Here is a 25,842-nt window from a genome sequence, read left to right on the forward strand (position 1 = left end):
TTGAAGGCTGAGGCAGAGCTCTGGGCTATGGTCCCAGCAGGTCTTGGAGGGGACAGTGGCTGCTCTGAGGCATGGGAGCAGGCACTGATTGGGACAGGGCAGGATGAAACATTCTGGGGTGATGGAGATGCTCTATATTGAGATACAGGTTGGGGCTACATGCTGTATAACATTGTCAAAACTCAACAAATAAACACTTAACATTTGTGCATTTCACTGTTTATAAACTTTACATTTCAAGAAAAGAATCATAATGGCCTACAAGATGAAGTGTTTTGAGAGGAATGCACTGTTAACTGCAATTTATTTTGAAAGACAGTTTTTAAAAAAGGTGGGTTAATGGATGGATAGGTATGCAATAAAGCAAGTGTAACAATGTTAAAGGGAGATGTAGCTGGTGGGTGTGAGGTGACAGGTACGTGGGTGTTCGCTGTACAGTTCTTTCAACTTCGCTGTATGGGTGGACATTTCATAATGAAATATTGGGAGAAAATCTTCAGGTCAAAAGAAGCCAGTCGCCTTGTTCTCTTCGCACCTGCCCCAAGTTTGAAGAGTCAGATCCATATTTATCTCCCTGAATCCTGAAATCTGCCCTGTGAGACAGGTATTGTACCCATTTATCAGGTGGAAACACGTAATGAGAGGCACAAAAGAAGGAAGTGACTGGCTCAGGGAGTTCAAGGTTGAACAGGATCTGAACCGGGGCCAGCTGGATGCTGAGTCCAGTCCGGGCCTGTGTGGTCTGCCCAGGCCCTCTGAAGTGGGCAGTGCCTGCTTTAGAGCTGGAAACTAGATGCTTCTGAAGGTGCTTCCACCTCCCCCATCTAGGGGCCCAGCTAGGGTCTCCAGGAATGTGCCCAGACCAGGGGATGATAAACCCCAGCTCATGTGACACCATCCGGGGCTGAATACAGCTCTCAGAATTAGCCACAAACCGCAAACTCTTGTGGTTTTGGGTCTCAACGCCCAATTTGCAGAGCAAATTTGGATTCGGATTCTGGTCTTTTGTAATTACACGGAGTTTCCCTCCCTGGGTCTGGGATCAGACTCTAGCTGCTATATAAGGCTGACCTGTGAGCAGATTCAGCCAAAAGCAGAGGGCCCAGAGAACAGGACCTCTCAAGACTGAGCTGCAGGGACCTCCCGGGGGTAAGAAGGAGATCCCTCCCTCTTGAGTGTCTGGGCGAGGGCAGCTGAGACCTGGGGAGGCAATGAGGAATGTCCCAGAATGGAGACCTGCCTAGATGACCCCTCTCTGAGCTTCAGTTATCTTGCCTGTAAAGTGGGCGCGTCAGGTAAACTTCTCAGGGATGAACAAACGGGTTGAGCCACTTCAGTTACATGGTTGAACCGAGCTGCACTCATCTTTCCCAGGGCTGCTGGGTACCTGGAACCTTTGCTATGTCCCTGAGACCCCTCATCTGCTTGCTGATACCAGAAATCCCTCCATTGATGCCTGTCTTTTTAACTGGAGGTGGTGATGCCACTTTGAACACAGAATTCTCTGGGCAGTGAGATTAGGATGAAGTGAGAAAGCCAGAAAAAAAAAAAAAGCCCCGACTCTTACACATATTAGTCCTTAATGTTCTAGTATAAATGAGTGCCTTCGACAATCTCCTGGGAGCAGATAGGAGTGGGGAAAGAACTTGGGGGCTTTGTGAACTTCGATGGAAGTAGGGGCAGGGAAAAGGGAAGAGGGTGCATAAATGGAGGGGCCTGAAGCCAGTAATTTCACAGTTTGGCCCCGATGGGAGGCCATGTCCTGCTCTGATTCTCTGAGGCTGGAGAGTGGATAGACTGGGCTGGTGTAGCAAAGGAAGTAGGTGAAGGCATGGAGACAGCAAAACAGTTTCCTAGAGGTTGACCTGCTCATCCCAAATGCATCCTTCACTCCTCCAATCTCATAATACTTCACACCCACTTCTTAGAGGTCTGAAATAATAGTCCCAAAACAATAGCTACTGTTTATTGAGTGTCAGCTATGTCCCAGGCATGATGTACTGGTGACTAGGAAGCAGGGGTTCAAAAAGGTCAAGCTCTTGCCTAAGAACCCAGATAGCGCTGATCCAGAGCCCTTAATCTTAGCACATGATGCAGAACCGTCTCCTCCAAAGAGGCGAGGAAAGGTATTTGCTGGCTGGCTGGCTGCATGGAAGTGTGACTAGATGAATGTGTTGATAGATGGAAGGACTGATGGAAGAATGTGTGGATGTGTAGATGTGTGGATGTATGGATAAAAGGGAGGGAGGGAGGGAGGAAGGAAGGAGAGATGAATGAATATATATGACTGGCTTGCTGGATCATATATGACTGGTTGGATCATGGATAAATGATGGAGAGATGAGAAGAAGGATGGATGGATGGATGATGAATAAGAGGGGGAGAATGGATGGCTGATAAGTGGATGAATGGACAGATGGATGGATGAATGGATGGGTGAATGGAAGGATGGGTGGGTGGGTGAATAAATGAGTAGATTTCTGCAGAAATCTCTGGAGAGATTTCCCCAGAGTCTGCCTTGTAATTTGCTATTTTCATTGGCACCCTCATTACTCCTCTCTCTTCCTAAGGCTCCATTTGGAAATTCTCATCTCAGGAAGTAATAAAACATCCATGCTGTGAGACACTTTGGTTAATGGGTCTGCTCTGTGCCTCCAGATTCATTGCAGTTTGAAAAACTTGGAAAGTGGTATCAGGAATTCTGGACCTGCCTCACTGTGTGATCTTCGGTCCATTTCCCCTGTCTCTGGGCCTCAGGGTCTTGATATGACTCTTGGTTGTAGGGGTGGAGGTGCTAACTCCACCTGCTGGCCAGGGTGGTGACACCCAGCCATGGCCACATGATGCCCTATCTCCTTAGCAGAGAAGCAGTGGCATCATGTGGACGGCATGGTGTGTGGCTGCTCTGTCCGTGGCAGCTGTGTGTGGCATCCGCCAAGAGACAAACACTGTCCTCAGGGTTACCAAGGATGTGCTGAGCAATGGTGAGTCCAGCCCTGCCGGGGGTGGGGGGTGGCATGGGGTAGGGAAGCCCAGCCAACTCTGAAGTTCCCACGGACTCTTTTCCTCACTGGTAGATTTTGCATAGGGTGGATGGCTGACTTTTCTCTGGGTCTCAGTTTCTTTGGTTACTATTTCCTGAGCACCTGCTATGTGCCTGACGCCACATTGGGGACTTTATGCCTGAGGCAGTAGAAAGTAGTGATTAAGAGCTTGAGTCCTAAAGTCAGGCTTCCTGGGGTTTAGATACTGACTGTGTGACCTTAAGTCTATGACGTGAGTTCTCTGAGTCTCAGTTTTCTCATCTGCAAAGAGGGTGTAATTATGGTCCCCATCTCAGAGGACTGATATCAGAATTAAATAAGATAATCTTTTGAAAACTTAGCACAGTTCCTGGTTCACAGAAAGCCCTCAAAAGTGGGAGCTGTCATTAATCCTGCCTCCAATTCTTGGGACCTCATCTGGCAAACGAGGACACGTTTCTGGCCCTACTTCCAGTCCAAGGCAATCATGAGAATAAAAAATGAGGTCTTATCTTTCTTAAATGTAACAGGCTTCCATTTCTTTATCCATCAAATGGGGACAATAATTCTGGCCTTGACTGTTTCCCAGGAATCAGCTAGGATAGTGCATGAGGAAGTAGGTTTTTAAGCTGTGAGGTGTGGAGCCCTTGGAAGGGAGGATCCTGAGAAAGATCCACCCAGGTTTGGCTGAATGCTGTCGAAACCCAGATAAAGTGCTAGCAGATCAAGGCCAGCAGCTAATGAGCTCACCAGGATGTCATGGCTGGGTTGGTCTGGAGGAGCCTTCTTGTTCGACCTTGGCATTTTACAGAAGGGGAAAGTGGGGCCCAGAGAGTTGAGCAATGCTCTGAAGTGGGGGCTGGAGCAGGAGCCCCTGACTGACACCTCTGCTTCTCTGCAGCCATCTCGGGCACCCTGCAGCAAAGTGATGCTCTCCGCTCGGCCCTGAGAGAGGTGCCCTTGGGTAAAGCTGGTGGTGATGGTGGTGGGCCTCTCCTCGGGGGTCTGCTTGGTGGAAGTGGAAGTGGAGGTGGCGGGGGAGGTGGTCTTCTGGGGGGCCTGCTTGGTGGTGGGGGCGGAGGGAGTGGTGGTGACCTGTTGGGTGGAGTTGGAGGAGGGTTACTGGGTGGCGGTAGCAGCAGTGGTGGCGGGCTCCTGGGTGGCAGTGGTGGGGGGCTGCTGGGTGGTGGGAGTGGCAGTGGTGGGGGGCTGCTGGGTGGTGGGAGTGGCAGTGGTGGGGGGCTGCTGGGTGGCAGTGGTGGTGGTCTCTTGGGTGGCGGTCTTTTGGGTGGCGGCCGGCACCATTATGATGACTACAGACGCGCTGAATTCTCCCGAGGTGTCGGTGGTGTTCCCTACAATGACTTCCATGTCCGAGAACCACCCCCAAAGTATACCAATGGCAAGCAGCTTGGTGGTAATTACAAGTATGGTCACATTGAGGCTAATGACAACACCGCTCAGCTGGGGGGCAAATACCGATACGGGGAGATCCTTGAGTCTGATGGAAGCACCAGGGACCTCCGAAACAGCAACTACCGCCATGCTGAGAATGCATATGGCAGCCACAGGGACCACGGGCGGTACAGGTCAGCTGAAGGTGTGGCAACTGTGGGCAGACTTCACCGGCGAGAGCTGCGGCCAGGAGAGATCCCACCCGGTGTAGCCACTGGGGCACTGGGCCCAGGTGGTTTGCTGGGCACTGGGGGCATGCTGGCAGCTGATGGCATCCTAGCGGGCCAAGGTGGTCTGCTCGGCGGAGGTGGTCTCCTTGGTGACGGAGGACTTCTCGGAGGAGGAGGTGTCCTGGGCGTGCTCGGCGAGGGCGGCATCCTCAGCACCGTGCAGGGCATCACGGGGTAAGGAGGGGCCAGGCTCTCCCTGTCAAGCTCCCTGTGCACCTTCAGCCAGGACAGATCACCCCCAGAGGCCGGTATTTGGAAAAGGGAGGGTCTTCAGAACTCTGTAGACTTTAGGGCTTGGCTCCAGGACTGGACATCTTGAATTCCAAGTTGTATGGTTTGGGGTCTGGTCAATAAACAGTTCTGAATTTGAATTCCAGCTCAACTTTTAATATTAGTGTATGACTTTGGGCCATTCTTTTCCTCTCTGAGTCTCAGGTTTTTCATCTGTAGAAAGGTCATAGTAATATGTCTAGGAGTCAAAAACCCAAGGATTTAAAATCATACATGCATTATTATAATTTCAGTTATGCCCAGCCTCCTCCTCAGGCTCACTATTTCGTTCAGTACTTAGAACACGTACTATGTGTGGGCCGTTATGTTGGCACTAGGGACACAACCTCATGGTTAGCCAAGAAAAGACATGTCCTCATAGAGCTTGCAGGCTGGTGGGGTATATGGCTTTGACAAAGAAGCCTGGAAATAATCATACAATTACAACAGTGGTAAGAAGATAATGGAGAAACGAGGATGTGTATAGTGGGGAGATCAGAGGAGGCTTCCTGGAGGAACAGGACCTGGAGCTGAAATCTAAAGAATGTGTAGGAGGGAACTGGGCAAAGAAGGGCAGGAACAGGCAGAAGAAATAGCATCTTTACGTGAAAAAAAAATTTACATGGAACTGTAAACAGTGGATCTCCAGGCAGTGGGAATTTAGGTCATGGCATTTTGTTGCCTTTAAATTCTCTGTGTTTTTAGAACCACAGGTCTTTTTAGAGTCAGGAGGAATGAATGGGGCAAAGAGGAGGCGGGTGTAGGGAGGGTGGTCCCGGGAGAGTGGGGTGGCAGGCAGTGGTGGTGGCTGCCTCTCACCGCTCTCGCCCCACCACGCAGGCTGCGCATCGTGGAGCTGACCCTCCCTCGGGTGTCCGTGCGCCTCCTGCCTGGTGTGGGCGTCTACGTGAGCTTGTACACCCGCGTGGCCATCAACGGGAAGAGGTGTGTGCCCTTGGCCCTGGGGGATCCCGGTCACATCTTGGCTGGGAGATCTTGGGCAGGTCATCTCCCCTCTTTGTCCATAATGAGGGGACTAAAAGACCTAATGCTTCACCAGCTCACGCATGGCTTATACCTTTGGACTCAGGTCATCTCCTGAGCAGTCAGCAGTGAAGGCAGCTTGTGTGCTTGTTAAGATCTGGAAGGCTAGAGTCAGGGGACAGCCTGGATTCGAATCCTGACTCTCTTTTAATCTGCATGACCTTGGACCAGTCCCCTAATATCACCGAGCCTTAGTGTCTTCACCTGCAATGAGCATGATAAGGTGGCTGCGGCCACATTGAGGGAAGGTGAGCAAAAGCCTCCCTGAATAGTGCCTGCCACATGGTTGGTGCTCATTAGAGGCCCTCAGAGGGTGGACTTCTGCATCAGTTTATCCCCATGGGACGAGGTCATATCTCCAAAGCTAGGTGATTGGGTGGTCACCTTGCAAACCAGAATTTATACATGGAGTTCATTTTTTGGCCTGTTTCCAGCCTTTGAAGCTCTCGTAGATTAAGGGGAGATAGATTCATTTATAGATAACTTGAGGGACTGGGGAAACCTTCTGGTTTGGGACCCCTGGAGAGGAGAAAGCAGCATAGCAGATAGCAGGGACAGCCAGGGCAAAGCCCAAGGGGTGAGGTAGTGGTTGGGGGTTGACTCACTGCCTCCCTGGCCCCATGATCTCCTCCAGTCTTATCGGCTTCCTGGACATCGCAGTGGAGGTGAACATCACAGCCAAGGTCCGGCTGACCATGGACCGCACGGGTTACCCACGGCTGGTCATTGAGCGATGTGACACGCTCCTCGGGGGCATCAAAGTCAAGCTGCTGCGAGGGTGAGTACCAGTGAGCAGGGGAATGCCTTTGGGGATGGTGGAGTGGTCTGTCTTGGGCAAACCATGTGGCTAAGAGCAGAAGATCTGGAAGCAGCCTGGGGTTCAAACCTCTTCAGCTTCACTATCCCTTGCTGTGTGACTTCAGGTAACTCTGTTGCCCTCTGTGAGCTCCACTTTCTTTATCTGTAAAATGGGGGTAATTTCTTCCCCTTCGGAATTAAGATAATGAATGTAAAATACTTAGTGGAGAATCTGGCACATTTAAAGAGTTTATGAATATATGCCTCATGGGGTTTTGTGTCCATTTGTGCCCCAACTCCCAGGGAGACTTCACAAATGATTCTGTTCAATATGACCTTGGTCAGGTGGTGAGTTTTTTCTATTACACACACCCCACAAAGTGGCCAAGTCCACACCCTCACTCCAGGGAGGTCCAGGTGATGGTCTAGATGTGGGCGCATCAGGGCAGTTCAGAGCTAAGTCCCTTTCTCTTCACTCCCTGACCCGCATCCTGAGAGATGTTTGTTCTGCTTTGAGGCCCCTACTCCTTCCCCTCCTGTCTTACCAATTTCTTGGCCCAATCCCCCCAGCCCGCATCTCGTCTAAACTGAAGAATCAGAGAAATTCACTGTACAATGAGAAACCCAAATTTCTGATCCATGTGGACTTCTCTGAGTCTTTGTTTCTGCCCCAGGATGGCTGGAGGCAGAGAAATCAGTTCCTGGTGTGCTGGTGAGGAGGGGGAGAGAAATACAGAAACCTCACAGGTCCTTAATTCATATTTTCACGAGGAAATCTATCGGATAGTACATGGTTCAAAAATATAAAATGATAAAAAGGCACAGATCCTTCCCACCCTGCCTCCCATCGCCCCATCCCATCGAGCTCACCATTGTGGTTTCTCGATTCTCCTTCCTATATCTTTGCACAAATGAAGCAAAGAGGAATGTAGATTCTTTCCCCAACCTCATTTTAACACAAATGGGCACAAACTATAAACATCATTTTGCACTTCTCTCTCACCATTCATCTATTGGAAGAATTTTCTATACGAAACACAGAGTGTCCTTTTGTTTTCCTTTTCACAGCTACATAATACTCCACTGTCTGGATAGACAGTCATTTATTTGCCCTGTCCCCTTATTGGTGAACATTGTCTAATCTGCTGTAACAAATGAGGTTGCAATGAATAGCCTCTTACATATGTCCTCTTACACATGAGCCAATGTGTCTGTTGCATAACTTCCCTGGAGGAAACAGACTGTGCCCTGAATATACACAGATTAACTTCAGACTATCCCCCAACACACATGTGCACGTGCACACACACTTGGGTAAACATGCGTGTGCATTCTCACAGGCCTTCTCATCCAAGGAGAGTTAGAACCAAGACAGGGCCCCTTAAGGTGAATCCACTTACAGTGGAGACCATAATGCATAGTAACCTTGGGAGAAATGACCTAATTTGGACTTTATCTGAAGAAATTCTTTGCTTTGCACAGCATGAGACAGTCAGCTACATCCTGGGGGTGGGGGTGGGGTGCACAGACAAGGCAGAGGTGGACCGATTTGCAAGGGGTCAGGCTGTCAGTGATACCTTTGTGTTAGGATAGCCATGTTTCCCTCATATTCTCATCACTACAGAGCCTCGGGAAACAAATACCTGCATTACAAGTCTGTCTGTCCGCCCATTTATATGTCTTGTCTATGCACCAATGATCTCTTTCCTTCCTTCAGTAGCTGGTTAAGAGCGTCAGTTTAGAGCTGGGTGATGCGCTTAGAACTTGCTCTGGGTCACTTCTCTGTACCTCAGTTTCCTTGTCTGTAGAATGGGTCATGTTTCCTAATCTTTTCAGCACCAACAACTCATTTTCCCTTGTGGACCAGTATCTCTTCTTCCCTCCCTTCCACAAACATTTACTGAGCACTGATTATGCGCCAGATACTGTGCTAGGTGCTTATTTTCCCTTCGGGAAGATTATGCAATGCTGCAGCAGACAGCCCATTAGAGGGACAGATGTGCAGGAGGGAATGACATTTGCAGTTAAAAATCAGAAACACCCCAGCCTGGGCCTGGCCCTCTGGAGATCTCAAAGAGCATTTGCTTGTTTGTTGATTGAATGAATGAATAGATGAATGAGTGAATGAATGAATGAAAAGCCAAGAAATTTGCCTGGGTAGCCTGTCCAGCCAGGTCTAGGGTCAATGTACACTGCCCTTCTAGCCTTCAGAATGATTTTCCAGCACCCCAGGGCTCCCACTGTTTCGACAGTTCCTGGACTAGGGCCCCAAGTGTACAAGCTTGGTGAGCCTCCTCGTCCCATTCCTCTCTCCCCAGGCTCCTCCCCAACCTCGTGGACAACTTAGTGAACCGAGTCCTGGCCAACGTCCTCCCGGACTTGGTAAGAACCCATCCTGGGATGGGGAGTGGGGAGCACAGACTTTCCTGAGACAGAGGGGCCACAGACTGGCCTCCATCCCTGGGGGCATGCGGGTGATCCAGAGGGACGGAGGGAGCCAGGGGGCTGGGACATGTTGTGGGGAGTCTGGGAAGGGCCCTGAGGAATATGGGGAGGCACACTGGGGGTGGGACAAGGAGGTGAAGCTTGAGAATCACAGTTCTGGGCTTGAATCCCAGTTCCGGCACTTCCAAGCTATGTGACATCTCACATCACCTCCTGAGTCTCAGTTTTCCCATCTGTAAAATGGGAATTGTGAGACAGCCTTCCCCATAGGGCTGTGGGGAGGACAGTGCCAAGCACAGAGAGGCAGTCAGTAAACATTGGCTATTGTTACTGTGTGCATCCCCCTCCCCAACCACTGCGCGTCACCGGAACTCAGTGACCTCTCTCCTTTATAGCTCTGCCCCATTGTGGACGTGGTGCTGGGTCTTGTCAACGACCAGCTGGGTCTTGTGGACTGTAAGTTCTTCTTGCTTTGCTTCATTCAGCCACTGTCTACTAGCGCCTGATCTGGGCCCAGCCCGCAGAAGTCACTGGGGACACAGCAGTGCCTGGGAGGAGAGTCCAGTGTGGTGGAGTGCTGGGTGACTGATGCCAGGAGAGAGGGAGCTACCTGGCCTTTTCTCTTGTCCCCAAACATCCCCCCAAGTCCCAGAGGGACCTCTTGGACCCCAGGGCACTATGGCTCTGGACTGGGAGTCAGGAGGCTGGATTCAAGCCCTGGCTCTGCCCTGGCAGCATGCGGACTTGGAGAGACTCTTCCCAGTTGCCTCATCTCTAAATGGGGGAGTTGGCTTCAACCGCCCAGAGAAATTGGAGAGTGAATAGCAATAGATTGGCAAGTAACAGACGCCATGGAGAATCCAGAATCATGCTCCATCACCAGCCCTTAATCCAAAATTTCTGAGTGAACATCCCCTGAGGCAAGCCTACTCCATGTAGTTGTGCAGTTGTGCACTCCGTAGTTCCAGGGACCTCCTTTTAAGCAGACCACAGCACAATGGTGGCGCTGAGTTGTGCAGGGCACAGCCTCGACAGCTGTATAGGGCAGCCCTCTGGGATGGTGCTCCTATTTCTCTGGGACTCTAGGTAGTTTGAGGATGGCTTTCCCAGACAGGTAAAATTCTCTCCCTTTGTGTCCAGGAGGTGGGGCTGTTCCTCATAAGCAGTCAGGGAAATGCCAGATTCAGTTAAGCCTCCTGTTGTGGAACCCTAAAACTTCTTCTCTGGTGTACAGCACGTCACAGTTTACAAAGCTTATCAATATCCACCATCTCTTTGGCCCCCCAATACAGTCTAAGGAGTTCTACTAAGCCTATTTTATAAAGGAGGAAACAGATTCAGAGAGGTACAGTGTCTTGACTGAGATCACACAGCAAGGAAGAGGCAAAACTGGGATTTGAACCCAGAAGTTTTACTCTTTCCATGGTGTCTGGAACTGGAGCCTCATCACCCCACCCTTCTCAGGGCACAAGGAGGGTGTCTGGGTTGGTGAAGGGGACCTTCCTGTGACCTCCACTTTTGTCTGCAGCTCTGATTCCTCTGGGGATATTAGGAAGCATCCAGTATACCTTCTCTAGCCTCCCGCTTGTGACTGGGGAATTCTTGGAGCTGGACCTCAATGTGAGTGCCTGGGCTTTGGGGCTTGGGGAAGTGGCCCTCTCCTCATGGGCAGAGCTGTGAGAGTCCCCCAGGCTGCTGCTGAGTGCCTGGGAAGCAACATTTGAACAGGACCCTTTCCTGATTAGATGAGGGCCTTCTCAGAGCCATGCTGGAAAATCCAATCGCAGCCAACACTTATCTAATGCTTACTATATGCCGGGCATATCCCAGTGCTTTCTGTAGATTAACCGTATGAGGTAAGCACTCTTACTGAGGAAATTGAGGCACAGAGAGGGTAAGCCACTTGCCAAAGGTCACACAGCTAATAATTGTGAACCTGGGATCTGAACCAGGCAATCTGGCTTCTAGCTACTGGAGCTGCTGTTGTAGGCTTGGGTTTGCTGCAAAAATGAATCTGGCTAACTGCATGCTGGTAAGCATTAACAATGGGCTTTTCATGATTTATTTTTAAAAGTCCTGATTTGTAGTGTTTTGCTGATTTCCACGATATAAGGACTCCCACCATGGCCAATTTCAAGCTACTAACATGATTCACTAAACATGGGGTTGAGAAGAGATGCCTGGAACCAGCTCTTGTGAGCTGGTGGCACCTGATGGCTGCCAGCTGAATGGCTCCTAACTATGCACGGACGCACACACACACGTACCTCCCCTGGGCTGCACGAACGTGAGTGTCTCCTCACCTGCTCCATCAGACACAGAGCTACGGGTACACACCCATGCCCTCACGCACACACACACCTGTGCACACATATCTACGCACTCCTGGTATATTCATAAACACAGAGTTATTCAGGAGATATTTATCCGTTACCAGCCAGGCTCTGGGCTGGGGCTGGAGGCCCAGTAGTGAACATGACAAGAGCTCTGGCCTGATGGAGCTGGCAGCCTATTGGAGGGGACAGGCCATCCAAGAACTGTTTAAGCCAATGTACAACTAGAGCTCATGAGTGCTGTGAAAGAGAATCCCAGGCCATCAGAGCCTAAAGCAGGCCTGGGGTGGGGGGGGTCACAGAGGGCTTCCTGGTGGAGGTGACACTTGAGCTGAGGCTAGCCAAATGAGTGCGATGTAACAAAGAAGAGTGTGGGGGAGAGAACAGCATGTGGGAAGCCACCATGGTGGGAGTGCTGAGGTGGGGGCAGGGATGGACAAGGTCCTGGGGGCTGCACTGCAAAAGGCGGGGTGTTGAGGGGCAGAAGGTCCAGGACAGAGCCCATAATGCCTTGTAGACTATGGAGAGTAGTCTGGTCTTTCAAGAGTAGATGCTCCAGTGTGTATTGCATGGCGCAAAACTTGCTAACTGGTTATAGCGGGGCTGAGGGGGCAGACTCTATGTCATACATGTATTTCAAATACACAGTGCTATGTTGTGGCTTAATTATAAGTTGTCACTAAGTGGGAACTACAAGAGATGCCATCCCATCACAAAGTGAATTTATGGGGGCCACAAACCAAAGAGTCACTAAGACCCAGTGGGTTTAACCAAGGAAGCCTGCCTGGAGGCAGATGCAGGGCCTGACCCCAGCCTTCAGCTTCCCTCCTGCACTCTTCTCCCTGCACCTCTCCCTGTGACCCCTTTCCTCTCTGCTTCCCCAGACCCTGGTTGGGGAGGCTGGAGGAGATCTCATCGACTATCCCCTGGGGCGGCCAGCTGTGGTCCCCAGGCAAATGCCAGAATTGCCCCCTATGGGTGACAACACCAACTCCCAACTGGCCATTTCTGCCAACTTCCTGGGCTCAGTGCTGACTCTCCTGCAGAAGCAAAGGGCACTGGATATTGACATCACCGACGGCATGGTGAGTCAGGCTGTAGGAGTTAAACCACTGTTAGCAAATCTTGTCTGTCTCCATAGCCTCAAGGACTCACATAACCCTTCTTCTTTTCCTGCAGTTTGAAGAGCTTCCTCCACTCACCACGTCCACACTGGGAGCCCTGATTCCCAAGGTACGGAAGGCTGATGCCTCCCCTGTCCTCAGCCTCACGCTCCCTGTGGCTGTCCCAGAATCTGGGAGGGAAGGAAAGACTCTCAGCACTCAGGTGGGGTGCTCCACCCCGCACTCCCACCTTGGGAGAACAGTGACAGAGGCTTGGAGCCCAGGCCCCTGAGAGGAGGACACAGAGGGTTGAGGTGGAGAGAACCTGAGCTCTAGCAGGGGACTGGCCTGCACGGGTCTAATCCCAGCCTGGCCACTTCCTTGCTGTGTGTCTTTGGGCAAGAATCTTCACATCTCTGAACCTTAGTTTCCTCCTCTGTCAAGAAAGGATGCTCATACCTATTCCACACGTTCATCCAGGAGGGTGAAGGAGATAAAGGCGATAAAGCATGTAAAGATGTGGACACAGGGCACCTGTGGGTACCTGGAGGCCTAGAGGGAAAGAGCCGTATTTTTGGAGCAGATAGATGAGAATTTGAATTCCAGCTCAGCACATCCCAACCTCACTCCCTTAGGCAAGTGACCTCTCTCAGCCTCAGTTTTCTCATCTGGAAAACAGGGACAAACATGCCCACCTCACAGGGTGGCTGTGGACCTAGGATTTGAACCTAGGCCCAGGGTAGGTGTTGGAGAAGTGTTAACTATTATTGTTCTTGTTAATAGTGACAAATTCTTGAATTAAAAAAAAAAAAGAGCAACCACACTCTTGTTGGCTTAGTGGCCCCACATCGTTGGAACAAAGTCCTTTCTGATCCCAGTTTTCGTCCCAGCTCTGCTCCCAGGCTTTATGCTACACGTGGCAGCAAAGAGCTTCTTATGTAGAAAGCGTCATACAGCTGCAAAGGACTTGTTTAATTTACAGCCACACGAGACATTTTTCATCTCCTTTCTACCTGTCCTGTCTGGTTCTTGGTGGAGTTCAAAGGAGGCGGGAAATGAGACCCAACTCAACTAATGGTCACTATCGCCCTCATGTGGTTATAAGGTAAATGGCGGGGCATCATTACTAATGTGAACAGTGGCAGCTCCAGGGGGGCAGGTGGATCCTCAATAAGCTGGGCCTTTCATTTATTGGAACATTTCTTTATTTCTTTTAACATTTTTAATTGGGTTGTAGTCATTTTACAATGTTGTGTCAAATTCCAGTGTAGAGCACAGTTTTTCAGTTATACGTGAACATGCATATATTCATTGTCACATTTTTTTTTCGCTGTGAGCTATCACAAGATCTTGTATATATTTCCCTGTGCTATACAGTATAGTCTTGTTTACTTATTCTGCATTTTGAAATCCCAGTCTGTCCCTTCCCACCCGCTGCCCCCTGGCAACCACAAGTTTGTATTCTATGTCTATGAGTCTGTTTCTGTTTTGCATTTATGATTTTTTAAAATTAGATTCCACATATAAGCGATCTCATATGGTGTTTTTCTTTCTTTTTCTGGCTTACTTCACTTAGAATAACATTCTCCAGGAACATCCATGTTGCTGCAAATAGCATTATGTTGTCAGTTTTTATGGCTGAATAGTATTCCATTGTATAAATATACCACCTCTTCTTTATCCAGTCATCTGTTGATGGCCATTTAGGCTGTTTCCGTGTCTTGGCTATTGTAAAGAGTGCTGCTATGAACATTAGGGTGCAGGTGTCATTTTGAAGTAGGGTTCCTTCTGGATATATGCCCAGGAGCGGGATTCCTGGGTCATATGGTAAGTCTATTCCTAGTCTTTTGAGGAATCTCCATACTGTTTTCTACAGTGGCTGCACCAAACTGCATTCCCACCAGCAGTGTAGGAGGGTTCCCTCTTCTCCACAGCCTCTCCAGCATTTGTCATTTGTGGACTTTTGAATGATGGCCATTCTGACTGGTGTGAGGTGATACCTCATTGCAGTTTTGATTTGCATTTCTCTGATAATTAGTGATATTGAGCAGTTTTTCATGTGCTTATTGATCATTTGTATTTCTTTCTTGGAGAATTGCTTGTTTAGGTCTTCTGCCCATTTTTGGACTGGGTTGTTTGTTTTTTTCTTATTAAGTCATGAGCTGCTTATATTTTCTGGAGATCAAGCCTTTGCTGGTTTCATCTGCAAAAATTTTCTCCCATTCCATAGGTTGTCATTTTGTTTTACTTATGATTATTGGAACACTTCTTATGTGCACTGAACTTTATGGTTCATGAAAGTTTTTAAGAATCCACCCTTTCATTTGATTCTAGTTATCCCCTCATCCATGAAGTCAGAAGGGACCAGCAACCCAGTTTCCAGGTGGAGAAACAGGCTCAGAGAGGTCCCCCAACATGGCAGCAGCACGGCTGAGCCAGAGCAGGGGCCTCCATATGGCGCTGGGTCTGCACAGAGGGGCATGCAGGCGAGACGCAGAGGGATGTCTCCTGGAGACCTAGGCTGGGGCAGAGTCACCAGGAGAGGTTTGAACAGAGCTAGGATGAGCATCTTGTGTCCCCTGCTGCCGTGGAGAGAGAATTCACGGTAATCTCTCAGAGCCCCTGTGAAGGCAGTGTTACTAATTCTTGGAGTTTCTGCATATAGGGGTGGAGGTAGTTAGGACGGCAGGCCCCTTTGGGGAAGTATCCTGAAAATCTTTTTGTGCAAGGCGAAACCACAAAATCATTGATTTGTTCAAAGCCAATTTGCCAAAAGGCACGTCCACCAAGAGCTTGCCGACAGACCAAGAGCTTGTCCAAAAGAGGTTCACCTTGAAGGTGTTCAAGAAAGTGGAGAGGGTCTTCTTAGGACCAGGACTCACACCTCATATGGAAAAGTTTCCGTTTAAACTGGTTTCTTTTTAAAGTAATTTTGTGGGGGTTTTTCTCATCTATTTATGCTCATTTAATATATTCAAGAAGAGTGTTCTGAAAATAAATTTTTTGGTAAATCCGTTATTTAGCAAATAAGGGAAGCTGGTCATTTGATGAATTGCCCCTTTAGTAAATTTACTTTGAGAGAATCAATTTGCAGCAAACGGGCTTAGATCCCACCCCCCACCACCACTGTGGGTCTCCGGAGACCCCAGCAGATCCAGTGGGTGGGCAGCCTATGCCTTGGCCTGGACTTCGCTGTGAGGCATTCCGAATTCAGCAGGAGGGGAGAGAGGTCCTAGGCTTCGGAGTCACACAGACCTGGCCTAGACTCTCAGTTCTCCTGGTGGCCTTGGAAAATTTGCTTGAGGTTTCCCTCTGAGCCTCAGTTTTCTCATCTGTAACATGGAGGGAAAATGCCCTATTGATTTGTTATGATGATTCAGTGAGAGTAGGAATGTCCAGCACTGGGCCCAGTGCCCCCACCCCGCCCCAGGACCCCATCTCGCTAAGTACCAGGTTTTGAGCATTTCCACGTGTCAGGCGTTGAGTCTGAAGCTTTTACTGGTGTGATCGCATTGAATTCTCACGATAACCCTGTGTGAGAGGCTTGGAGAAGGCAGCCCCTGGTCCAAACCCCACAGTGATTGGAGGCTTTCCATGTGGTTCGTGGGACTCAAGCAAGGTAGTTGGGTCTGGAGGGATGGAATGTGGGACCCCTTGCTGAGTATTTAGACTCCCTGAGCCACCCCACCACCCAGGGCCCCACTCACCCCAGCCCGCTGCCCCCCACAGGTGTTCCAGCAGTATCCCGAGTCCCGCCCCCTCACTATCAGGATCCAGGTGCCCAACCCACCTTCAGTGACGCTGCAGAAGGACAAGGCGTTGGTGAAGGTGTTTGCCACTGCCGAGATCATGGTCTCCCAGCCCAATGATGTCGAGACCACCATCTGCCTCCTCAATGTGGTAAGTCGGGGGTGTTGTCACGAGGTCTTTTGGAGTCCGAAGACTCCTTCACATCCCCACGGGCCCTACCACCGTGACAACGAATCTGGCTTGGGGTCCAGATGATCTGGTTCAAAACCAGGCTTTAGCACTTTTAGCTGGGTGATCTTGGGCAAGTCAGTCCCCTCTCTACGCTTGATTTTCTCCTGCACCACGTGGGGACGACGCCAGGGCATCAATGAGATGCAGAGAAGCACCTGAGATACCCTGAGGGCCCAGAAGTGTTGCTGTTATTCTCACAGGTTGTACATCATAGCGTGTGGCAAAGTTGCCCGTGGTCACTTGTTCAGCAAGATTTATTGAGCACCTGCTATGTGTTATGTTTTCTACAAGATGCTGGAGAAAAGGGAAACAAAACAGATGGTTCTGGCTTTCTTGTCCTTGGTACCTAGTACCTAGCAGGGGAAAGAGACAAACACAACGTTTTCCAGTTATTTTATAGAGGGAATCCTCTTAAAATCACGTTACTCCTCTTTCAAACCCGAAACAAAAGCCAATGCCCTGACGGTGGTCCACAAAATCCTTCCAAAACATCCCGAGGTCACCTCTCAGCTCTTCGGTGTCCCCCCAACATGCCAGGCATGGTCCCACCCAGGTCTTTGCCCATGCTCTTCCCTCTGCCTGGAATGCTCTTCCCTCTCATGCTCAGTGTTGACGAATCACCTAGCCAGTGCCTGACACGCAGCGAGCGCTCAGCCAGCCACGGCCAGAATGCGATGGCGGTGACGTTTCATTTTCCTCCCCTTTCCTCCAGGACACAGACCTCTTGGCCATGTTTTCCGTGGAGAACGATAAGCTCATGATCGACGCCAAGCTGGACAAGTAAGGGGTTTTGCTCCCTCGGGCTCCTCTCCTTGGAAAGGCCTCTGGGGTGCTGCTGTGTCTGGTGCCAGCTCACCCAGCGACCAGGGACGGCTTGGAGGTCTCCGGGCATGGCTGTCGTGATAGAGCCGAGGGGCTGCAAAGGGGAAAATGGGCCACTGGTGCAAGCTGGGCTGGGGCTGGAGCCATGTGCTTCTCAGATGGACCCACTGCCAATAATCACGTGGATAATGATGATGATGGTGTGGTGGTGATGTCCCAGGCTCTGCGCTGGGTACCCATATGTCTTACCTGGCTTAGCCTTGTGGTGTTGGGGCTGTTAGTCTCCCATTTTAAAGAGGAGAAAACTAGGGCTTGGAGAGGTGGATTTACTTCCTCAAGGCCACAACTCGGGAACAGAGAGGAGCTTTGAGACAACCCAGGTCTCTCTGACCTGGAGCTACAAGGAATGGTTGGTTACAAGCACAGGTTCTGGAGCCGAGCAGTATGGGTTCAAATCCTAACGTGACCACCAACTGGCTGTGTGACATAGGCCAAGTGACTTCGTCTCTCTGAAATTCGGTTTTTTCATCTGAAAATGGTCATAGTTGTCTCTACCTCTTTGGACTTATAATAATAAGAACTATTATTTATTGGATGCTTTGTATGTGCCAGGCATTGAGCTAAGCCTTCAGTGTGTCTTAATTCATTTAATTCTTGACATTGGCCTATGTCTAAGTGCTACTATTATTCCAACCTCAAGATGGATGGGATTGTGTGTAAATTGTTCAGCATGTGCCTAGATCCTTGTTAGGTTTTCTTCTTACAACAAATTCTTATCAAGCCCAATGGGAGTTCCTCATGATGTGACGCTGATCAAAGCCATTCGGGAATTTCTTAGGCCAGAGACTGAGACCTGGATGGGGAGAAAGGCCAGCCACGTGAAGAGCTGGGGTTTCCAGCAGCAAGAGCAAGGCAGGCAAACCTCCAAGGGCAGGAGAGAGCTTGGGTGTTGTAGATGGAGTGGCCATGGGGAACGGAGGGATGGGAGTGGAAGTGGGGAAGGAATCCAACATTCCACCAGAGTCTTCTCCCCTGAGAAGCCTCATTTGTACATCTCCGGTTGGACATCAGTGGTTCCAATGGCTCTCTGCTCTGTGGGCCAGCCTGATCCGGCCTCTCTCAGGTAGGGCTGTCAGTTTGCAGGTGAGATTCAGGCACAGCGAGGCTGAGGTCCTCGGAGTGCAGAGCAAGACCTCAAACCCAGTTCTCAGACCTCACTGCTCAGAATAGCACAGTGGCCATGAGCACGGCTCTCCCTCCCCGGCTCTGGGCGATGCCAAGTCCCCAGGGAGTCCCTGGTTCCTCCTCCACGGGGTTGCCAAAGGGTCAAGTGAGGTCGTGGTGATGCTCAGGTGTGCGTGACACTCACCATGCACCAGACGGGGTTCGGAGGGCTTTACTTGAATTCCCTCCTTTAGTCCCTGCAGCCACCCACTTTGCAGAGGAGGGAATGGAGGTGGGGGGGAGTTAAGTGCTTTGCCGAGGACACCCAGCTGTGATGTTAGCCTTGCGTATATGGCATTGTATCTGGTTCATGGTCAGCGCTCCATACGTGGCGATCAGCTTTGTTCTTAGCTCCTCCAGATGGAGAGAGGCCTCCGTGAGGATGTTGGGGGAGGGGCTTCTGACAGTTTATTGAAATGTTTATGATTCTTAGGCAATCACTACTTGTAATGCACTGTTTTCTTTATCTGCAGGACCAGCCTTAACCTCAGAACCTCAAACGTGGGCAATTTTGATGTAAGCACCACGCTCGGGCCCCAGAGTGAGATCTGGGAATAGCATCCCCGTGAGGCTGGCTGCGGCCTGGGTGTCTGTGAATCCCAAAGGCTTGACTGGTATCAGTGCTGTCGGGCCTCATTTGACAGATGGAAAAACTGAGGCCCACAAAGCGAGTGAGGGGCAGAGTCCAGACACACAGCTCCTTCTACTCTGCCTGTGATGCTGTCCCATTTTGACAGACTGCCCCCACAGAGATCACTTGGCCCAAATCCCTCAACTCCAGGGTGGGAGGTGGTAGGGGCCCATGGAGGCTGAGCTGGGATGGGAACCTGGAGTGTCGGCTCCAGGGCCCAAGGGCCTTCCAAGTCGTCATTGTGGCGTCAGAGTGAGCCACCATAGACCCCCTGCTTCCGGGAAGGACCTGGGCCTCCCTTTGTCCCTGCCTCATCGTGAGCCTTGGACCAGCTCGTGCCCCACTCTGGGCCTCAGCTCCCACAGCTGTACAGGTAGCAGGCAGACCAGATGTGCCTTGAGGCTCCCAGCATCGTGGTTCCGGAGTCCAGGGGCTGTGACTGTCAGCTCCCAGATTCTCCCAGTGCAGCCCTGCCACTTCCTCTCTGACTGCAGGGCGGGGCCTCGAGGATCCCTTTGGATCTGAACGACTGAAGCCTCTTGTCCTCCCTCTGCAGGTTGGCCTCATGGAGGTGCTGGTCGGGAAGATTTTCGATCTGGCATTCATGCCCGCGATGAACGGTGAGAGCAGTTTCCTGGGCCTCCCCGGGGGACACATGGCTGGGAGACTGGGCGGCTACTGGTTTGTTGGACATATCTGATGTGCAGCCATCCCACCTCAATAGCATTTCTGAGAACTTCATTGTAAGCTTATCTATTTCAGCCTCTGAATGCAAATGTTGCCCTGGGTCCATCAACTTCCATATTTGCTGCTTTTGCTATATTCCTTACCTCCCTCTTATTTGGCTGATTTTTCTGATTATCTATGGAAACTTCTGCTTATATATGAAAATTACATGTGTGTACATTTGAGAAAGTCCAGGACAGTTTAGAAAACAAAATATCACCTCCCAGAGGCAATAATCGCAACATCTGGGTATGTTTCCTTCTAAATTCTTTTTTCTCTGTTTTTTAAAATACAGTTCAAAGTATTTCTGGGTTTATTTTTTTATACGCTTATTTTTAGTTGTGGTAAAACACATATAACATAAAATTTACCTTCTTAATCATTTTTAAGTGCACAGTTCATTGTCGTTAAGTATGTTCACCTGGTTGTATTCTTGACTTATTTTTCACTGTGTATTTTTTTTACTTATACAGGGACCACATGCACACATTATTATTGTGAAAAGTTCAATCAGTACAGATAAAGCTGAAGTTGCTCTTACCGACAACCCCAGTCTCCTAAGCCAGAACCGGCCCCCTAGGCAGTCGCATTGTCAGTTAGAGGGTTTTCTTGCCCAAATTCATAAACAGAACAGACTGAGCGTGGTGCCTCCTCTCTGTGACTACTTGTTGAACTACGGGGCCACTGGAGGCTGGGACAGCAGCCCCGTCAGTAACCCTGTTAAGATTGGAAACCCCAGTTCCCAGCCCTAATGCTCCTCAGCCCCAACCTCTCTCTCCCCCACTTCTGCTTCCTGCAAAAGAGGATGAAGAGGGCGCAGCATCAGCTCTGTCAGCTGGGTTTATCTGGAGAGCTCTTGATGTCAAACAGACCCTTACTCTGGGAACCATCAGCAGATGAGACTGAATCTGAATCACAAGAAAGTGCTGGTCACCAAGCCCGTGCTCAGTCCCTGACCGGAAAAGGCAATGTCAGGAGCTGGGCTGGGCTGGGCTGACCTGGGGGCCAAGAGCTGGAGACTCTCATCCTCGCTTGGCCACTAAGAGGTGGTATGACCTCGGTAGCTAGGCCCTTAATCTCACTATAATGCAGTTCATTCTCAAAAGTGAGAGATTGGATTAGATCCGTGATTCCCAAAATGGGTTCCATAGAAAACTAATCCTACAAGATACTCTAAGAAAAGGGTTACGTGGCCAAGCAAGTTTGGGAAATGCTGAATATATTCCTCTGGGGGTAGATTCACAATACCCTTAGCTTTCTGAAAAATCCTGCTGGAGTCAGGAAGTCTGTTCAGTCTCATTCAATCCTGTTTCCCCCACCTGCCCTTTCCTGCCTCCCTTTCTTGTTTCCTTTCTTCCTTCTTTCTTTCTAGAATATTCATCAGCAGCTCTGCTTAGGCTCTGACAATCTAAACCCCACAGTACCTCCCATGGCGGTCACCTTGAGGCCCCCATGCATCCTTCCGTGTCCTTATTCTGCAAACCTCTGTCTCCTCCTCTGTGCCCGGCCCAAGGCTATAGGGACACAGTCTTTTCCTGAAGAAACTCACAATCTGGTGGCGGTGACACACGTGGAGATAGAGAATTAATATTTTGTGATTTCTGGAATGAAGTTGTTCAAGAAGAGTGGCAGGAGCCCAGAGCTGCTTGGCCTGGGGTGGAGGATGCCTCACAGAGGTGACATCCAGAATCTCAGGGAAGGCTCAGAATTCAGCGGGCGGGCCAGGGCGAGAGAGTGTGCTCCCGGCAGGAGGAACTGCCAGGCATCAAAGAAATGGTTAGTCTTCCTGAAAACACAGGTGGTTTCCTGGAAGGCTGACGCTTCTTGGCCACACTGACTGTACCTGATCATTTTTTCCCCACAGCTGTGCTGGGCTCTGGTGTCCCTCTCCCCAAAATCCTCAACATCGACTTCAGCAATGCAGACATCGACATCTTGGAGGTAAGGGGAGATAGAATCTCAGTTCTGCTTTCCCAGCTAGCCCCAGACATGGGGAGGAGAAAGACAAGGGAAGAGAAGGGTGGGACCACAGCCACAGGGGCATCTTCCTTCAAAGGATGGGGCTCAGGGAACATGAAACAAAGCTGCTCAGGAAACTTAAGTGAAGCTTTTCACACCACACTCTCATTTAGTCCTCAAGACAGACATGATTGCCCCCACCTCACAGATGGGAATACTGAGGCTCAGAGCAGTAAGTGGTCTGCCCAAAGTGGAAGTGTGACATAGTTCATTGGAAAAACTTTGATTGAGCGCCTACTCTGTGCCAGAAAACATCCAAAGGACAGGGGACATGTCAGTGAACAAAACATGCACAATCCTGGCCCTTGCAAAGCTCACCCAGCCAGTGGGGAGAGATGGGCCTTTGGGTAAATATTCCTGAAATAATCACTAATTATAATCATGGCTGGTGCCTTTAAATTCAAATAGAGGGAGTTTTGTTCCCACTACAAAAAAACACATATGCTGAGTGTTTGAAATTTGGAAAATACAGAAAAGATTAAACAAACACATGTTTATCCTCCTAGATGTATTTGCAACTCAGAAATGACCACTTAGAACATTTTGCTGTTTTTCATTCCAATATTTCTGGAGTTCTCTTTTTCATATTCTTTATCATTATAGGTTATTACAAGATATGGAATATAGTTCCCTGTGCTGAACAGTAGGATTTGTTGTTTATCTGTTTTATATATAGTTTTTAGTACCTGCAAATTCCAAACTCCTAATTTATCCCTCCCCCACCCCTTTCCCCCCTGCCATCACTTATATGTGGAATCTAAAAAAATATGGCACAAATTTACAAAACAGAAACAGACTCACAGACATAGAAAACAAGCTTATTGTTACCTGGAGTTTTATTTTCAAACATGGCTTCGATCAGGGGCTCCATCAGTAGAGTGTCAGAGTTAAAGAGTGAGGGCACTGGAGCCCAATGGCCAAAGTTCAAATCCTGACTCTGCCAGTTTCCAGCTGAGTGACACTGGGCAGGCTACTTAACTTCTCTGAGTCTCAGTTCCTCATCTGTAAAAAGGGGCTAATCATAGTAACTACCTATAGGGCTGTGTTTAGGATAAAAGGAGATTCTGTGTGTAAAGTGCCTTATACAGCACTTCCCTGGTACGTAGTAAGCATTTTAGAAGTGTCCATTATTATCAGTGTCATCACTGCAATAAAGAAGGCTGTAGTAAACATCCTAGCACCCAGAGCTGCTTCTGGCTTGGATTTAGTTCCTTAGAACATACTCCTGGAACTGGAATGAATGGACTTTTGCTCCAGATTGACAATTTCTTTTCAAAAGGTGGCATCTATTTGCAAAGCTACCAGCTGTGTGCAGAGAACCCAATTCCTTACACTCAGATCAGGCTTGGGCCTCAGCCCAGGGGGTGGGCCCCCGCCACCTTAGGGGAGCTGTCAAGGGAGGTGGCAGTGACCTCGGATGGGCAATGTGGGCAAGGGTCAGATGCAGGCTTTGGGACAGTCCCCAGGGGTGCCCGCCCTGGTCCCTTCTCTTGAGCTCCTGCAGGACCTCAGTACCACTCTGGCCTCAGTTTCCTCATCTGAAAATGAGGAACAACACTACCCATGTCGTGGAGTTTATGGTGAGAGATTAAAAGAGATATAGCATTTTAGTGTTAACTGTTACTGACTTTTTAAAAAGGGTTAGGAAATGTGAACAGGGTTGGCATAAATTTATCATCACCATCATCATCATCACTGTTTCTGCCATTTACTGAGCATGTGCAGTGCCCCCTACACTGTTTTATATGCCTTGGGGCCTTACCACAGCTCCGGCTGATGTTTGCCCTCACATCACAGGTGAAGGACCTGAGTATCAGAGAGGGTAGGCCACTTGCCCAAGGTCACCCAGCTAGAGAAATGTAGGGTTTGCACTGAGATAATGGAGGCAGCTCAAACCAGTGGTTCTCAACCAGGGCTCTATTGCAACCGATCTCCTCAACCTGAAGGGATTTTTTAAATTAGTGGGGATGAATCTTACTCTGCTGAATAATCATTCTCTGCTTCAGTATTTCCTATCGAAAAACGTTTTATTTTATAATAAATGACTTAACTTTTATTTCTTCTTTATATTCCAGTGAGTGAATTTATATACTGTTTTTAAAATATGTGTGTAAGTAGACTGTATAAGTATGAATTTTGTTTCAGAATAATAAAAGAAATAATATAAAAACTTATCATAAAATGTAAAATGGGGTGTTGGGTCTGAAAGGTGGAGAACCACTGGTTTAAAGAAAGACTCAGGAAAAATAAAGACTCAGAAGGTCTTGAAAGCCCTCTGCAAATGGTACCTATTCTTCTTATTATTATATGAGTCTAGGCATTTATTTTAACTTTTTATTTTGAAATAATTTTAGAATTTAAAAAATTGCAATAATAGTACAGAGAGATCCAGAATACTCTTCATTCAGCTTCCTCTAATGTTAGCATCTGATACAGCCAGAGCACAATGATCAAAACCAGGAAATTAACCTTGATACAAAGCAATTAACTGCTCAACAGGCCTCATCTATCAGGCTTCCCACTAATGTCCTTTGTCTGGTTCAGGATCCTGGATCTTACTTTGCCTTTGGTTGTCATGGCCCCTTGGTGTCCTCCAGTCTGTGACAGTTCCTCAATTTTCCTTGTATTTTATGATCTCGACATTCCTGATGAGTCTGGCCCATTTTGTGGGATGTCCCTCAGTCTGGATTTGACTGATAATTTCTCATGGTTAAATTTGGATTATGTATTTCCAGCAAGAACTCCACCGAAGTGATGCTCTGTCCTTCTCAGAGCGCCATGATGGGGCACCTGATGTTAGAATCTGATTACGAGAGATGTTCACTTTGATCTTGTGGTTAAGGTGGTTCCTGCCAGGTTTCTCCAACAAGTTACTATTTTTCCCTTTGTAACTAATAAATATCTCATGGGGAGATACTTTAAGCCTGTGCAAATATCCTGTTTCCCATCATACTCTCCCCCACTAATTTTGGCATTCACTAATGGTCCTTGCCTGCAACAGTTATTACCATGGTGTTTGCCCAGTGGTGATTTTCTATTTCTGCAATTCCTTTTACATTTATTAGTTGGAATTCTGCTGTAAGGAAAAAATGCAATTATCTATTTACTCAATTTTTTATATCAGTACAGACTCATGAGTATTGATTTCGTTCTGTGGACTAAGTCTACTACTTTTACTATTTATTTTGTTGTAGATATTTGTAATTATGAACACTGGATTTTGGAAGAATGCAGAGGGGGGCTCAGGCCTGCTTCTTTTGTTTTGGAAAAGAAGGAAATGAGGGGCAGGAAGGGAAGTGTCTTGCCCAAGATCCCCTAAACAGGGCAAGCTAATGACATGGCCAGGACAATTCTCAGGACGCTTTAACCCCAGTTGTCCCCACTGTTGAGAGTTACCACTTCCCATAAATGTGACTTGCCTGATCCAAAGGCAGGCAACTGTCTATTGAGGCTGCAGCCAGGAGCCACACCACCCCCTAACTGGGTTTTCTGTTCTGCCTTCTAAGGACCTTCTGGTGCTGAGTGCCTGAACGACAGAAGCAGAGATACTGCCACAGCCCCGGAAGAAGCCAGAACCAGCCCTGGAAAGGCTCAGCCTGACACAGTCCGCAGCTCCAAGTCCCTTCAGCCCTCACAACAGGTCCCTCCCCACCCCTCCAACCCTCTTCTCACCTGGAACCCCACCCCCTGCCCCTGAGAAAGGACCAAGCCATTGCCCCCGTTGACAAACAATCCCAC

The 25,842-nt window shown here is 49.1% G+C and overlaps 1 protein-coding gene across 1 annotated transcript; it reads left to right on the forward strand.

Annotated features, from left to right (window-relative positions):
* The first annotated feature begins 2,878 nt into the window (after nucleotides 1-2,878).
* BPIFB4 (BPI fold containing family B member 4) lies at nucleotides 2,879-25,634 on the forward strand. The gene is made up of 16 exons (XM_006202647.3): nucleotides 2,879-2,984; nucleotides 3,925-3,987; nucleotides 4,363-4,882; nucleotides 5,819-5,923; nucleotides 6,657-6,800; nucleotides 9,139-9,202; nucleotides 9,661-9,721; nucleotides 10,794-10,885; nucleotides 12,483-12,683; nucleotides 12,778-12,831; nucleotides 16,431-16,601; nucleotides 17,395-17,462; nucleotides 19,202-19,244; nucleotides 19,916-19,979; nucleotides 21,950-22,026; nucleotides 25,611-25,634. The coding sequence occupies exons 1-16, from the start codon at nucleotides 2,879-2,881 to the stop codon at nucleotides 25,632-25,634; spliced, it is 1,857 nt and encodes a 618-aa protein (XP_006202709.1).
* Nucleotides 25,635-25,842: the final 208 nt, after the last annotated feature.

Source organism: Vicugna pacos, chromosome 19, assembly GCF_048564905.1.
Source record: "Vicugna pacos chromosome 19, VicPac4, whole genome shotgun sequence".
NCBI classification, from domain to species: Eukaryota; Metazoa; Chordata; class Mammalia; order Artiodactyla; family Camelidae; genus Vicugna; species Vicugna pacos.

What these genes read in the sequence shown, in the direction of transcription:
- BPIFB4 (XM_006202647.3), top strand. Translation starts at nt 2,879, where the DNA reads ATGTGGACGGCATGGTGTGTGGCTGCTCTGTCCGTGGCAGCTGTGTGT. An exon ending in CCATCTGCCTCCTCAATGTG is followed by an intron (nt 16,602 to 17,394) that starts GTAAGTCGGGGG and finishes CCTTTCCTCCAG; the next exon opens with GACACAGACCTCTTGGCCAT. An exon ending in CAAACGTGGGCAATTTTGAT is followed by an intron (nt 19,245 to 19,915) that starts GTAAGCACCACG and finishes CTCCCTCTGCAG; the next exon opens with GTTGGCCTCATGGAGGTGCT.